This window comes from Magnolia sinica, chromosome 9, assembly GCF_029962835.1.
Source record: "Magnolia sinica isolate HGM2019 chromosome 9, MsV1, whole genome shotgun sequence".
Taxonomy (NCBI): domain Eukaryota; kingdom Viridiplantae; phylum Streptophyta; class Magnoliopsida; order Magnoliales; family Magnoliaceae; genus Magnolia; species Magnolia sinica.
In genome coordinates, this window is record NC_080581.1 from 9176837 (window position 1) to 9190514 (window position 13678).

The 13678-nt window shown below is 39.7% G+C and overlaps 1 protein-coding gene across 2 annotated transcripts; it reads left to right on the forward strand.

Moving 5' to 3' along the window:
• Window positions 1-3461: 3461 nt before the first annotated feature.
• On the forward strand, window positions 3462-9229 carry LOC131256833 (probable xyloglucan glycosyltransferase 5). Of its 2 annotated transcripts, XM_058257885.1 has the most exons (5): window positions 3465-5151; window positions 5639-5947; window positions 6046-6336; window positions 7058-7171; window positions 8019-9229. In XM_058257885.1, the coding sequence occupies exons 1-5, from the start codon at window positions 4432-4434 to the stop codon at window positions 8658-8660; spliced, it is 2076 nt and encodes a 691-aa protein (XP_058113868.1). In that variant the 5' UTR covers window positions 3465-4431; the 3' UTR covers window positions 8661-9229. The 2 variants fall into 2 exon arrangements, with proteins under 2 accessions (XP_058113869.1, XP_058113868.1); XM_058257886.1 differs by lacking the exon at window positions 7058-7171 and having other exon boundaries at window positions 3462-5151.
• Window positions 9230-13678: the final 4449 nt, after the last annotated feature.

A 13678-nucleotide genomic window follows, 5' to 3' on the forward strand; every position in this document is an offset into this window, starting at 1 on the left:
CAAGCACATTCCAGGATAGATTCACTTGATCTCATAGAGATCGTCATTGATTTCTCTGCACTGAATTTGCAGAGTTCTCAACATCACTTTGTTAAAATGATGTTGCCGAGTTTAGTGCATGCAGTTGTACTAAGCTAAATCCTATTAATAAAAATGTATGCTTGTTTCCCTGAGAATGGCAATGCGCTAATTTGAATGAGTATCAAGCTTTTTCAAATCTTTCTCGGCAACGAAGTATATGTCGCCGATACTCTAAAGTTTGGTTAAGGCATCTAGTAGTTTGATCAAGGGAACGTAATCCCTAACGCTAATCCGAATGTCGCAAACAAATGGATATATGTCATACTATATGGTGGATTGAGTGAAGCTTCAATATCAAGAGAAATAATTATTTGCTCGGTAAACATTCATTGGACGGTTGAAATTAAAGAAAATCCCATGACCCTATTTCAACAAAAGAATGTCCAAAAATCAAAGGTTAAGATTGCCCAAACAATGTAATTTTTGGACCATGACTTAGTGACAATGTGTTTCACATTAATTGGTTTGTTCTAAATTAACATATACCAAGTGTACATTTGCCTTGCTAGAGTATGTAAAACTTTTATTTTTATTGTTTCCAAATTGCAATGTGATACATTCCCATGCTTCGTACGTTTGTCATGTAAAACGAGGATGGCCCCTGGAATGAACCAATCCTCCTTTTGTGGTACACTCAAACCGACACTTTTTATATAACAATCTAAATCACGTTAGAATCTACGTGAGTTTGCCACCATTTTTGGATGGTGGGGTCAGTGGATGGGCCCACTGTCGGTGGACCATGGACTTAGAAGATGCAGGTTGGATCAAAGGGAATGGAATGTAACGGCCAACAATTCAAATTAAAAGAGCCTAATGGTGAAGATTGTCCTACCGTGATCAAATTAAAACTTGGCCATTATTGATGTGAGACAAGGTTAAGGAATACCACATGAACGGTTAGGATTGAAAGAAATTTGGTTTAAAAGTTCCATCCAAGAGACTCCTCCACGCCATAACTATGCGACTGACTATCCATCTCAGACGTATCCAAATGCTCAGCTGCTCACGAGTTTTCGTGAGAACTTTTCGAAAACTCATCATAAGTGTTGTAAGTACGGTATCTGAACGGTTCACGTGATGCAGCACCCCGTGAAACCTCTGGAGCCCAACGTTTACTTTGATCCAAGACTTTTGTAGGCTATAGAAAAAGAAAATAATTTACTTCCTTGGTTTGCATATCTCTTTTTCATGGCTTACATGAGTTTTAGATCAGTATTAAAATTAGTCCCCGGAGGTTTCATAGGATGCCGCATCACGACCATTCAGATTAGAGGCCCATGACACGTGTACAAAGGTGTGCAGGTGAGCATGTCTTTGTGTAAATATATCTTTGCAAGGTCACCTACTGCCCTACATGCTAGGCAATGCCGAATGTTATTGAATTATTTTTTTAATAAAATAGTTTTAAGGGTTAAACTTAAAAATTAAAATTTAAAATTTTTAAAATTTTTATTGAATCACAATTTTTTTATTTTTATAATATTTTAGACTTTAAAAATAGCTTAAAACCTTTATTTTGAGGAATTGAAGGGAATTTATAAATTATTTATTATTTTAATAAATTTACTATTTAAAATTATTTATATTTTGAAAAGGTTATAAATAAAAGATATAAAGTTTGCATAAGTCACGTTAGAGTCTTTTGTGGACTACATGCATCAGCTACGTTAGTTATCGTGGATGAGATCCAATTGATGGCGTGAATCTTCACGAAAGTGGGAGTTGATTAGGTGAGACCCCGGCCTCATGGAAGACGGTGTAGCCCTTACCGTGGGGCCCACCTTGATGTATATATTCTATATCCATTCCTTCCATCCATTTTTCCGGATAATTTTAGGGCATGATCCCAAAAGCAAAAAAGATATAAATCTCAGGTGGACCATACTCTAGGAAATAGTGGTGATTGAACACCCTATCATTAAAAACTTCTTAGGGCATACCTTAGTGTTCCGTAGTGTTTATTTTCCATCTAATCCGTTGATAAGGTCACATAAGTCTGGATGAAAGAAAAAAACAAATATCAGCTTGATATAAAACTTATGTGGCCCATTAATGGTTAATCACCACAATCTCTATGATATGTTCCACCTGATAATTATATCTGCTTCATTTTTTAGATCATTCACTAAAATATCCAGGAAAAAGAAAGGACGGTGTGGATACAGAATATATACATCAATGTGGGCCCCACGTTGAGTGCTGTACCCTCTTGGGTGCGGCCGGGTCTCACCTAATACGCTCCCATGCAAGTATACAATGTGTACGGTGGATGAAGTCACCACCACAATTATGCCCGCGATGAACTATCACTGTAGTTAAAACCAACGCTGTCGAATATTCCAAAGTTGCCGATGAATTGGCGAGGAATATCCTATTAGACTCGATTCAATGAAATGCACGAGGAATTCTACAGAGATTCGCGCGAGTAAAGATGGAAGGGTTGAATCGCAGTACACATGCCAAATTACAGCCCATGTTCATCATCCGTGCCATTCATGGGCGAGGAAGACCCTTTAAATCAGCTTTATCATAAATCACGTCACTTAAATCATCAAATGGGCTACACTTCTATATTCACATGTGGCCCACTAGATAAGCGGCCTGAAAAACTTCTGGAGAAGGAAATGTTCAAATCGATTCCACCCAAGTCCTCAATCTGGCATGCGTGTGCCACTTTATTATATGTGCCGCGATTCATGATGTCCATCTCTCGCTCGCGTGAATACATTTAGGAGGCCCATCTAGAAAATCTAGCTGGCTCTCCGAACTTCAAAGATACAGATAAAACCGTCTCGCTATTATTAGATTATTGTCATTAAAATCTACAGACACCCACTAATAATCAGTTACAAAACTAATCAATGCTTCCCCACAAACACTAACGAGGTTGGCCACACTAGAAATGTGTGGTTGTCACAACTATCCCATCTTTGGGCACTCATCCACCGTCCAATCTGACCATTTATCTTCCTAGCCGTCCATTTGATGGCCACCAGAATAACTATTGCTCAATCATAAAATTTCAAAAAAAAATAATTGACATACTCCATCCAAAGTTGGGGTCACATGATTTGGACGGTCCAGATTTGTGTCCATGCTAGCATCCTGTATAGCTGGTGAGTTGTGGCAAACACACATGCAGTGGTATATAGCTCTCACTAAAGGAGGTAATTTGAAAATGACCAAACTACCATCTACTAACACACCACATTTTGGGGCATTTCGGTAATTCAAGTTGTACTTACATGAGGATTTCTTACATGCATGCATACATGTCCATTCATGCATGTGGGTGAGAAAGTGAGAGAATAAAAAGGATTTTTTTTTATTTTTATTTTTTAAAAAACAACTCTCTTTAAATAATATGAAAAGGGCTGGTATTCTTCTTTTCCTCTTTTATCCTCTTTCACTGTAGTAGCTTTCTTTTTCTATGGTTACTCTGAGAAGTAATATAGCTGGTTTTACACAAGAGATGCTATATGTAAGGGATCTGAAAATGGTGGGCCTTTTCATATTTCAGATTGCATTGTGAGGAGATCAAGATCTATGAATCTGCATTGCCTGTAACTATTCATCTACTCCCTATCTCTCTGTTTTTATTTTATTTTGTTGTTGTTCATCTTCAAAAATCAAAATCCTAACTTGGGTTTTCTTCAAGGATCAATCAATCTTGGCCTTTCATCTTGGAGTCCATTCTAGATGTGTGTCTTCATGTAACTTTTTGTTGGTTGAGTCTATCTCATGTGAGATTTTGTTTGTGAAGTTAGGAAAAAAGTGGGGTGTCAAAAACAAAAAATCCCAACTTGGGTTTTGTCCAAAGATATTAATGAATCTTGGCCTTTCTTCTGTGGGGTTCATACTGGATGTATGTTCTCATTTAACTTTCTTTTGGGGGTCTTGAGTCAATCTCATGGTAACATTTTGTTTGTAAGGTTAAAAAAGTGGGGTGTATTTGTTTTTTCTTTTTCTTTTTTTATTTCCATTCATAGATATATATATTTATATTATTGAATATTGCCCACATGGTTTGGAGCTTTACAACTGCAGAAACCTTTCCCAGTAACGTTGCTTTCTTCTCTATTGTAGTTTGTTAGAATAGTAGAGAGAGAGAGAAAGAGAGAGAGAGAGAGAGAGAGTTCTTGTTTTGTTGGTTTGGGTTGCTGCATTGGGTTTGGAATGCTGATTTAGAAGTGGGTGTTTTTTGACGTTTTGGGGGTAAGATCTGGTTTATGTTGTGGGAGCTGAAATGGGCTTTCTTGGTTTCTTGGTTTTGGGGTCTGGATTGTGAAATTTTGGGAAATCGGGAAAGGTTTTGGTGGTGTTTTGTGTGAATTTCTCTTGAGGAAAATGGCCCCAAGTTTGGATTTTTCCGATTGGTGGGCAAAGGAAACAAGGAAAGGGACTCCAGTCGTTGTGACGATGGAGAACCCCAATTACTCAGTTGTGGAGATTGACGGCTCAGATGCCGCCTTCCGGCCCGTGGACAAGGATAGAGGGAAGAATGCGAAGCAATTTACATGGGTTTTGCTTCTGAGGGCTCACCGGGCTGTTGGTTGCCTCACTTGGGTCGCAGGCGTCTTGTGGGCATTGCTTGGTGCGGTCAAGAAACGGTTGATTTTCCAGCAGGGAGTGACCGTGGAGTCAGAGAAGTCGAGTAAAGGGAGGCTGTTGTTCAGGCTCATCAGGGGATTTCTGGTGGTATCATTGGTGATTCTTGCATTCGAGGTGGTGGCCCACCTGAATGGCTGGCATTTTCAGAGACCCAATTTGCATATTCCACAAACATTAGAGATCGAAGGGTGGGTGCATTTGGTGTATCTCATGTGGCTGTCATTCCGAACTGACTACATTGCCCCATTGATTCGGGCCTTGTCAAACTTCTGTGTTGCTCTCTTTCTTATCCAGTCACTAGATCGGATGATCTTATGCCTTGGGTGCTTTTGGATCAAGTACAAGAAGATTAAGCCTAGAATTGAAGGAGATCCCTACAAATCAGAGGATGTTGAGGGTTCTAGCAGTAATTATCCCATGGTTCTCATTCAGATTCCGATGTGCAATGAGAGAGAGGTATGAAGCTCAACTGCTCTTTTTTTTTTTTTTTTAATTCAATTGTATCTTGAAGTTCTCTTGTTTTTCTTTTAGATCTGTAGTTTAAATGGTGTCGTCTTTTAATTTGAAATTGTGAAATTGGCTTGTTTGGGAAACGAGAAAACCCCTTTCTGCATTGAGTTGGAATGGAGAAAGTCCACTGAAGTGGATTCAATGGCAACTTAGCTCTATGCAGCAAGGAGCCAGATTGAGTACACTTAGTACCATTTCACTCAATGCAAATATGGCAACTTCCGGATGCAGCATAAACTACTACATTGCACATCCAGGTGATTTTTAAAGTCCCAATTTGAGAGGTAACTTTACAATAATCTACTATAGTATGTGAGTTCCAAGCATGCTGTCATCGAGAACTCAAAATTTTCACTCTCCCAACAGTTTCAATTTTGATGATATCCCATAAAGAGATTCCTCCTGAATATTGATAAGCTGGTCTTGACCCCAGGTATATGAGCAATCCATTTCTGCCGTCTGCCAGATCGATTGGCCGAAAGACCATTTGTTGATTCAAATTCTCGATGACTCTGATGACGAGAGCATCCAATGGTTAATCAAAGGTGAGGTGTCCAAGTGGAGCCAAAAGGGCGTCAATATCATCTATCGACATCGATTGGTTAGGACCGGTTATAAAGCTGGCAATCTCAAGTCTGCCATGAGCTGTGACTATGTTAAAGGATATGAATTCGTTGCAATTTTCGATGCGGATTTCCAACCTAACCCAGATTTCCTTAAGCAGACAGTTCCACATTTTAAGGTAAGCTCATATGGCTACTGTGTTATCAAATTTCACTCGAGTACTGAAAATGTGGTTTTCTTAGTGTATCAATGCTGATTTTATTGTATGGTGTGCAGGACAATCCCGAACTGGGGTTAGTTCAGGCCAGGTGGGCCTTCGTAAACAAGGATGAGAACTTATTAACCCGCCTCCAAAACATCAATCTATGCTTTCACTTTGAGGTGGAGCAGCAGGTCAATGGTGTCTTCTTGAATTTTTTCGGTTTTAACGGGACTGCTGGTGTTTGGAGAATTAAAGCTCTGGAGGACTCTGGAGGTTGGCTTGAGAGAACGACTGTCGAAGATATGGACATTGCTGTCCGTGCCCATCTTAACGGATGGAAATTCATCTTCCTCAACGATGTCAAGGTAATCTTATCTGGTTGATCTAACACTGCAATTTTCCATAATTTTCTTTAGGCCGTGTTTGGATGCACCATTGAATCAAATTGAAGTTACCTTTTGTGGTGTCAGTATTGAAGGACTATGCTCCAAGTTGCAATTATGTTACTCTCAAGTTAGGCTTGAAAGAAAGGTATTGCAATTGATGTTGCTTGACTACATCCCGACATATTGCAATATGATACATTATGACTTTATCCTTTGAATTTGGGTCATCCTCATCTTCTAGTGATCCAAACCGTTTATATGATGTTTCTCACCTTGTATGGTGGATATAAAACAAATAAGTTCTCTCAAATTCAATCATTTCAACTGTTTAAAATTTGGGTCCTATGCGTTGAAAATGGATGATGAACCTTTGTCTAATCAAAGTGTTTGAAATATTCAATATGAGAGATTTTTTGGGCATCCCCCATCCTATGGGAGCCCTATCACATAAACGGTTTGGGTCATTGAAAAGAACCCAATTCCAATGCCTAAAGTCCCCAACGTATCATATTGCTATACATTGGGATGTATTCAAGCAAACGTCACTGCAGTTTGAGAGCTCTCCATCATTACAAATGATACTAAAGTAACTACGATTTGTTCGTTATTGAACTAATTATTTCAATTCAATTCAGTTGTGCATCCAAACACAGCCTTAGTAACTACAGTTTGGTGATCCTATTTACGACTTCTTTTCCAGGTCCTCTGTGAAGTTCCAGAGTCTTATGAAGCTTATCGGAAACAGCAACATCGTTGGCATTCTGGTCCAATGCACCTTTTCCGCTTATGTCTTCCGGCTATTGTAACTTCCAAGGTTTGTCATCTCTCTAGAATTGCAGCCTTCACATCCCCTTCAGCCATATTTGGATGCACTATCAAATTGGATTGCAATCATTACAATAAAATGGAAACTACCCAAATGTATTACCCTCTTTAGAATCAAATGTCAGGATCTTATTGAGGTACTACACAACTGCGGAAATAACCAAACTACAATTACTGTGGTATTATTATTAAGGTCCTACGTTTTGAATTGCATTTATGTTACTTTTGAGTCAGACTTGAAAGTAACATCACCAGAATTTGAGGGCAGCTCCCTTACTAAGAAGAGTAACATAGGTAATTACAGTGGGGAGTTATTTGATACTCTGGCACATATGATGCTTGATATGCATGTGCTTAGAAATTCCACACCTGGCATACATTAACTTAATTAAACTGACTAAATTGGGGATCCCATTGTTGCTAAGTTACAGTCCCAAAATCGGATTGGTGGGGCAATCCTAATCTCTGATTTGTGGACACTAGTTTGTTGAAATAGAACCGTTGGATATTTTCATTTTTAGCATTCCAATAACACTGATAGTTGGATGATGAAATAAGCATAAATCTTGGTTCATTATGCATCAAAACTGGGACCCATGATTTGGACATTTCAATTTGAATTACTTACATGTGACGCATGCAATTGCTAAGTAATCTCTGAGTGCCTGCATATCATCCATCACACTGCTTAGAGCATTTAAGTTTTTCTCAATTTCAATTTACTCATTTCCTCTCTACCATACTACTTTTCGCAATTCAAATTCAATAGTCATGACCTTTTCTACCATGTCACTTTCAACTTAATTTTCTGAGGAACCGTTGATGTTGAATTGCAGATATCTTTCTGGAAGAAGGCGAATATGGTATTGCTATTCTTTCTTTTGAGGAAGCTTATCCTTCCGTTCTATTCTTTCACATTGTTTTGCATAATCCTCCCCCTGACGATGTTCGTGCCCGAGGCTGAGCTACCTATGTGGGTCATCTGCTACGTGCCGGTTTTCATGTCTTTCCTCAACATCCTCCCCGCCCCGAGATCCTTCCCCTTCATCGTCCCATACCTTCTCTTCGAGAACACCATGTCTGTAACCAAGTTCAATGCCATGGTGTCCGGATTATTCCAGTTGGGTAGTTCGTACGAGTGGGTTGTCACAAAGAAAGCAGGGCGATCATCAGAATCCGACTTGATAGCAGCAGCAGAGAGGGAATCAAAAACCTTGAACCACCCACAACTCCATAGAGGAGCTTCAGAGAGCGAGCTCTCTGAGCTGAACAGGCTGAAGGAGCAATCAGAACCACCCCCTCCCCCCAAAAAGACAAACAAAATCTATAAAAAAGAACTTGCTCTTGCCTTTCTCCTCCTCACAGCATCGGTCAGAAGCCTCTTATCCGCGCAAGGGGTCCACTTCTACTTCCTTCTCTTCCAAGGAGTGTCCTTCCTCCTCGTGGGTCTCGATCTAATTGGAGAGCAAATGAGTTAACTCAAGAAAAGAACACTAAAAAAAAAACTCATCTGTTTAAAGCCATCCAATTCGCATTCCAATGCACCAAAACTCATCTTGTTATTGCTACGACTTCAATTCACGCAAGGAAGTCCAGCCGACGCCTTCCTATTGAAGTTGGAATCTTCACTTTTGCAAACGACGGGTAAAAAGGAGGCAACCTCCGATCCGAATAAATAAGTCTTTATTCATATTCCAATTGCCCAAATAGGATTCTTATCAGTCTCTCTCCTTGAAACTCTCTCACTTTCAGTCCTTTTTGGCTACTTGTTACATAGACATTCTTCTCTTTGAATTTGGTGTTATAGGTGGGACTAGAGTCTTTATTTTATTTTTGCTTGGTGGGTGTGGCTTGTTATTCAGATTCAACCCATATGTGTATTTGAAGAAATTGAAAAGATGTGGGACACTAGCAGTGTTTTCAAAGGTGAGAGAAATTGGGTTATGGTTTTCCAAAATCCATTTATACTGAGATGTATAACAGTAATGTGTATATTTGAATTGATTCAGTTTATTTAAAGTAAATGATATCTGATGCTTCCTTTGTCTCTCTGGACTCTCTCTCTCTCTCTCTCTCTCTCTCTCTCTCTCTCTCTCTCTCATTGCCGCCTCTTTTTCTTCAAGGATTGATATGGTCCTCGGCACGAGGATATGATATGTACATGTGTCATCTGGCACTGAGTTCTTGTTTATGGACCCCACAGTGGATGGTGGATAACCCAGAAATCTCCTTGATGTGACATTCTGCGGTCGTCATTCAGCGGCATAAAGGGTGGAGATTAGGTAAGCTAAGATCTTCTAATCTGTGAGAATTTTGTGACATGGCCTATCTACAGCGTTGTGGATCCATGGAGATTAGATGAGCTAAGATCTTCTAATCTGTGAGAATTTTGGGACATGGCCTATCTACAAAGTGGGGCCCATGATACTAACATTGTGGATCGCCAGAGATTAGATAAGCTAAGATCTTCTAATCTTTGAGAATTTTGGGACATGGCCTAACTACACAGTGGGGCCCATGAGACGAACATTGTGGATCAACAGATTGTGGGCTGCGCTGCTGGGAACTCAAGAGGCCAAGGACAATACAGATCCTCGGGCTGAGAGGGTCATACAAATCCGGAATTGAATTGCGTAGTGAGTAAATTCCGTGGGGCCCACCATGATCTACGTATTTTATCTACTCTATCCATCCATTTTACCAGATAATTCTAGGGCTTGAGCCCAAAAATGAAGCGTATCCAAAGCTTAAGTGGTCTACACTACAGGAAACAGTGTGAATTGAATGACTGCCCTTGTTTTGGATCAAGCTGATATTTGTGTTTTACCTTCATTCATGTTTGTGTGATCTTATGAATAGGTTGGATGACAAATAAACATAGCTGATATTTGTGTTTTCCCTTCATCCATGTTTGTGTGATCTTATGAATAGGTTGGATGACAAATAAATAAAGCTGATATTTGTGTTATCGGTTCATCAATGTTTGTGTGATCTTATGAATAGGTTGGATGACAAATAAACATCATTGATATTTGTGTTTTCCCTTCATCCATGTTTGTGTGATCCTATAAATAGGTTGGATGACAAATGAACATCACTGTGGGCCCTAGGAAGGTTTCAGCAGTGGAAATCATTATTCCCACTGTTTAATGTGGTGTGGTCCACTTGAACTTTGGATATGCTTCAATTTTGGACTCCCTAAAATGAGCTAGAAAAACAGATGGATGGCATGGATAAACCACATACATTCATGGTGGGCCACATCACATGTGGTGTGTGAGTGTGGGAAATGGTTCTATGCAATCGAGCTCATGGGAACTTCCCATGAGCTCGAGTTGACAGTGATGCGTGTTGAACATCTACCCCATTAGTCAATGCACCATTCCATGTTGGGCCTCAGGCTTAAAAATTAAGTCAATCGATGACTTTTGTGAGCCACACCAAGTACAAAAGTTGAGAGGGGTTACCTTCCCATTAAAACATTCATAATCATTTGTTGGGCCCACCGAGATGTGGTTCACAAACCCAGCCCATCCATTATGTGTGTCCCACTTGGATGAGGGATCAAACCAAGTTTCAGACGCATCTAAATTTCAGGTGGGCCCCACCAAGTGCTTTTATATGTTTTAGGCATGTCTTCACATGATTGTAGATGGTATGGCAAACCTGAGTTCCTATATGGCTGATTTTTGGGATATCCCATAATTTAAAAGGGACCATCAAATGCACGGTGGTGATGCTGGACCTCATGGGACACCGCATAGAACCTTTATATATATATATATATATATATATATATATATATATATATAGACACACACGCACACATCTGTGATGTTTCCGACAGTTTCCATGTTTGTTCTTTTTGTTCCTTTTTGTGATGAGATATGACTGTGGTTGGTTTGGTAAAACAAACTGTCGGCAGGTTTTTTATGGTATACCCATCTCTCAGTTATGGTTAAATGATGAGGATATCCTATCAAGCATGTGGGGCCCACCCAAGCATCTTTTTGTTCGACACACAACCCCCACATGTGGATATGTCCCAACTTTAACTTGGACGGTTAGATCCTCATTTTCCTTTCTTTTTTTCAAAAATAAAACAAAAAGATAATGGTGCTAATCACCCAAAAAATCGGGGTATTTTAGTAACTTTGTGATGATATCAAGAACCCAAAAATCTGTTAGGTGCGCCCATCTCGTGGCTCCCACTCCTGGAAAGAAACGGTCAAACGGTCTACAATCACATGTATCTGGTTCCTTTGGCAGTGCATGTTGTGGGGCCCACAGAAATGAACAGTCTAGATCTCTAACATGTGCTGTGTCGGCACGTGGGGCAAGCTGGTAGACTCATGATCATATGCGAATCCTGTTTCGCATCTTGTCTCTCATTTTTCATATCCACATGCACATTGATTTTCACAAGTACAATCACCACCATTTCACCATCGGTGTCGGCCCAACGTGGAGTGGGATTGCATTGTGCGGTCCACATGCACGTCTGCATGCTATTCAATCTTTCTTTGGATTGGAAGAGCTGCTAATGTATCTGTTTGGCTTACATGGATACTAGCAGGCAGTTGTAGAAACAGGCGCATTTCAAAGATTTCAAACCATTTGATACAGAGATGAGATCGATCATCCAATTTCTAGCCTATGAGAAGCAATTCAAGAGTAAATAGAATCTGAATACGATGTGGACTGAGTCGGCCTTGGCCAGGTCATCTGAGAATAGGGTTTATGTGGTGATGTGGACAGACTCGGCCCAACCCATGGATACACGGCTGGGCCCCAGAAATTGAAGTATTAGGGCCTGAGCTCGACCCAATTAAGAGTTTGTCAAGCCCATGCCTGGCTTGTTAAGCAATTTTCTTCTTGTATGTTAGTGGCTTGTAATACATGTAGAGTAATGATCTAGTGGGGTGAGTGCATCGGAGCCTTACCATGCACATGGGTGAATTTGGTGGACGGCATCACCTATCTAGACTGTCCGTTCGGTTCAAGTGGCCTTGAAAAAATCATAATGATCAGATTGTTTGACTCAAGTCTCGTCGTGCATGCAGGTCAGGCATGTCATAATCAGATGCGGCTTAATTCAAACCAAAAACCTTGTGATCCTAGGCGTTGAGATAGACCACTTAAGACCAGATCTATGAAAATTGGTCATCTAGCCAGCTATCAATTGTGTGAGATCAAGAGATTTGCAAAGAAGATGGTTCGTACTTCAAATGGATTCTTTTTATTGCATTTCAACTTAAAGATCTTTAATGTTTAATATGATTGTAACCGTAGTTCAATGACAAAACAATAGAGAAAGAAGATAAAAGTTGAAAGTATTTCATTAATAGTTTTACAATAGAGATACTCACGATCAACTTTGAAGGACGACAATCCGTTTGACACCCAATTATGAACTAATCTTCGTAGCACGACAATTGTGAAGTATGGGTGGTCGTCTGTTCGTTACTCGATTTAGAACCGGGCTTCGTAGTAAGATGACTGATGACTTTAATAATTTGTTTATTGCTTGGTTTAAAACTAGGCTTCATGGCAAGATGGCCAATGGGATGATGGTCTATTCGTGGACTTGGTGGGAATCGAGCACATAGTGAGACACTCATGGTTTGGCTATTTGTTCATCATCGGGTGGGTGTGGATTAAACTTCGTAGCAAGATGACTAGCGGAATCATTTAATACATAGCAAGAAAGCCCCGTAATCTTCCATTTAAAATTGAACAATCTTCCTTCCAATCCAACAAGATGCTATGGATAAAAGATAAAGAAATAAGCTAAGGATAAAAACTACATCCCTACACTATGAGCAGCATTACGCTGGTGAGCAATGGAGATTTAAACTAGAATAGATAAAAGGATATGCATCCATGAAGGACGAATAAATAAGCTGCACTAGGATGAAAAAATATATTGATTGATTTGTGTTGATGAGGGATTGGAGATCTTTGATGCTTTTATAAACTTAAATAGGCGGTGGCCTTCAGTGTTTTCGAGGGGGTGAAAGGTTGGCCTAGCTAGCTGTGTAATTTTATTTTTTTTAGTTTCCAAATAAGTGTAGCTTATTGAATTAGGCCAAGTGTACATGAGAAACCACATTTCCAACAAGCAAACGTGATTATGTGCCCTATTTCAAGGAGAATGCTTTTTCCAAGGGGTTGCGTAACTTTGCACACTTTCCTAAACCACTGATAAAACTTTCTATAGCAAGTCACATGATCATGTACACTTCCATAAGCCATTAAAAATATCATTTCTGGCAAGTCACATAATTGCGCAGACTTTCCTAAGTTATCTTTAGTTATGGCCAATCTTGTCTTGCCAGAGAATTACTTTTGCTGAACTTTTTGGCTTTGAAGTTCATCTTCATTACATGGTAGATAGAGCTACCACATGGCATCTTCTAAGACATTTGATTTGATCATGATAGGCCGGGTGCAAAAATTGATGAACAAGATTGTTCATTAAAGATAGGTCGTGTAT

Excerpts from the sequence above, each read along its gene's own strand:
- LOC131256833 (XM_058257885.1), top strand. The coding sequence starts at position 4,432 with ATGGCCCCAAGTTTGGATTTTTCCGATTGGTGGGCAAAGGAAACAAGG. Across the intron at positions 5,152-5,638 it reads CGATGTGCAATGAGAGAGAG|GTATATGAGCAATCCATTTC; the intron begins GTATGAAGCTCA and ends TCTTGACCCCAG. Across the intron at positions 5,948-6,045 it reads AGACAGTTCCACATTTTAAG|GACAATCCCGAACTGGGGTT; the intron begins GTAAGCTCATAT and ends TATGGTGTGCAG.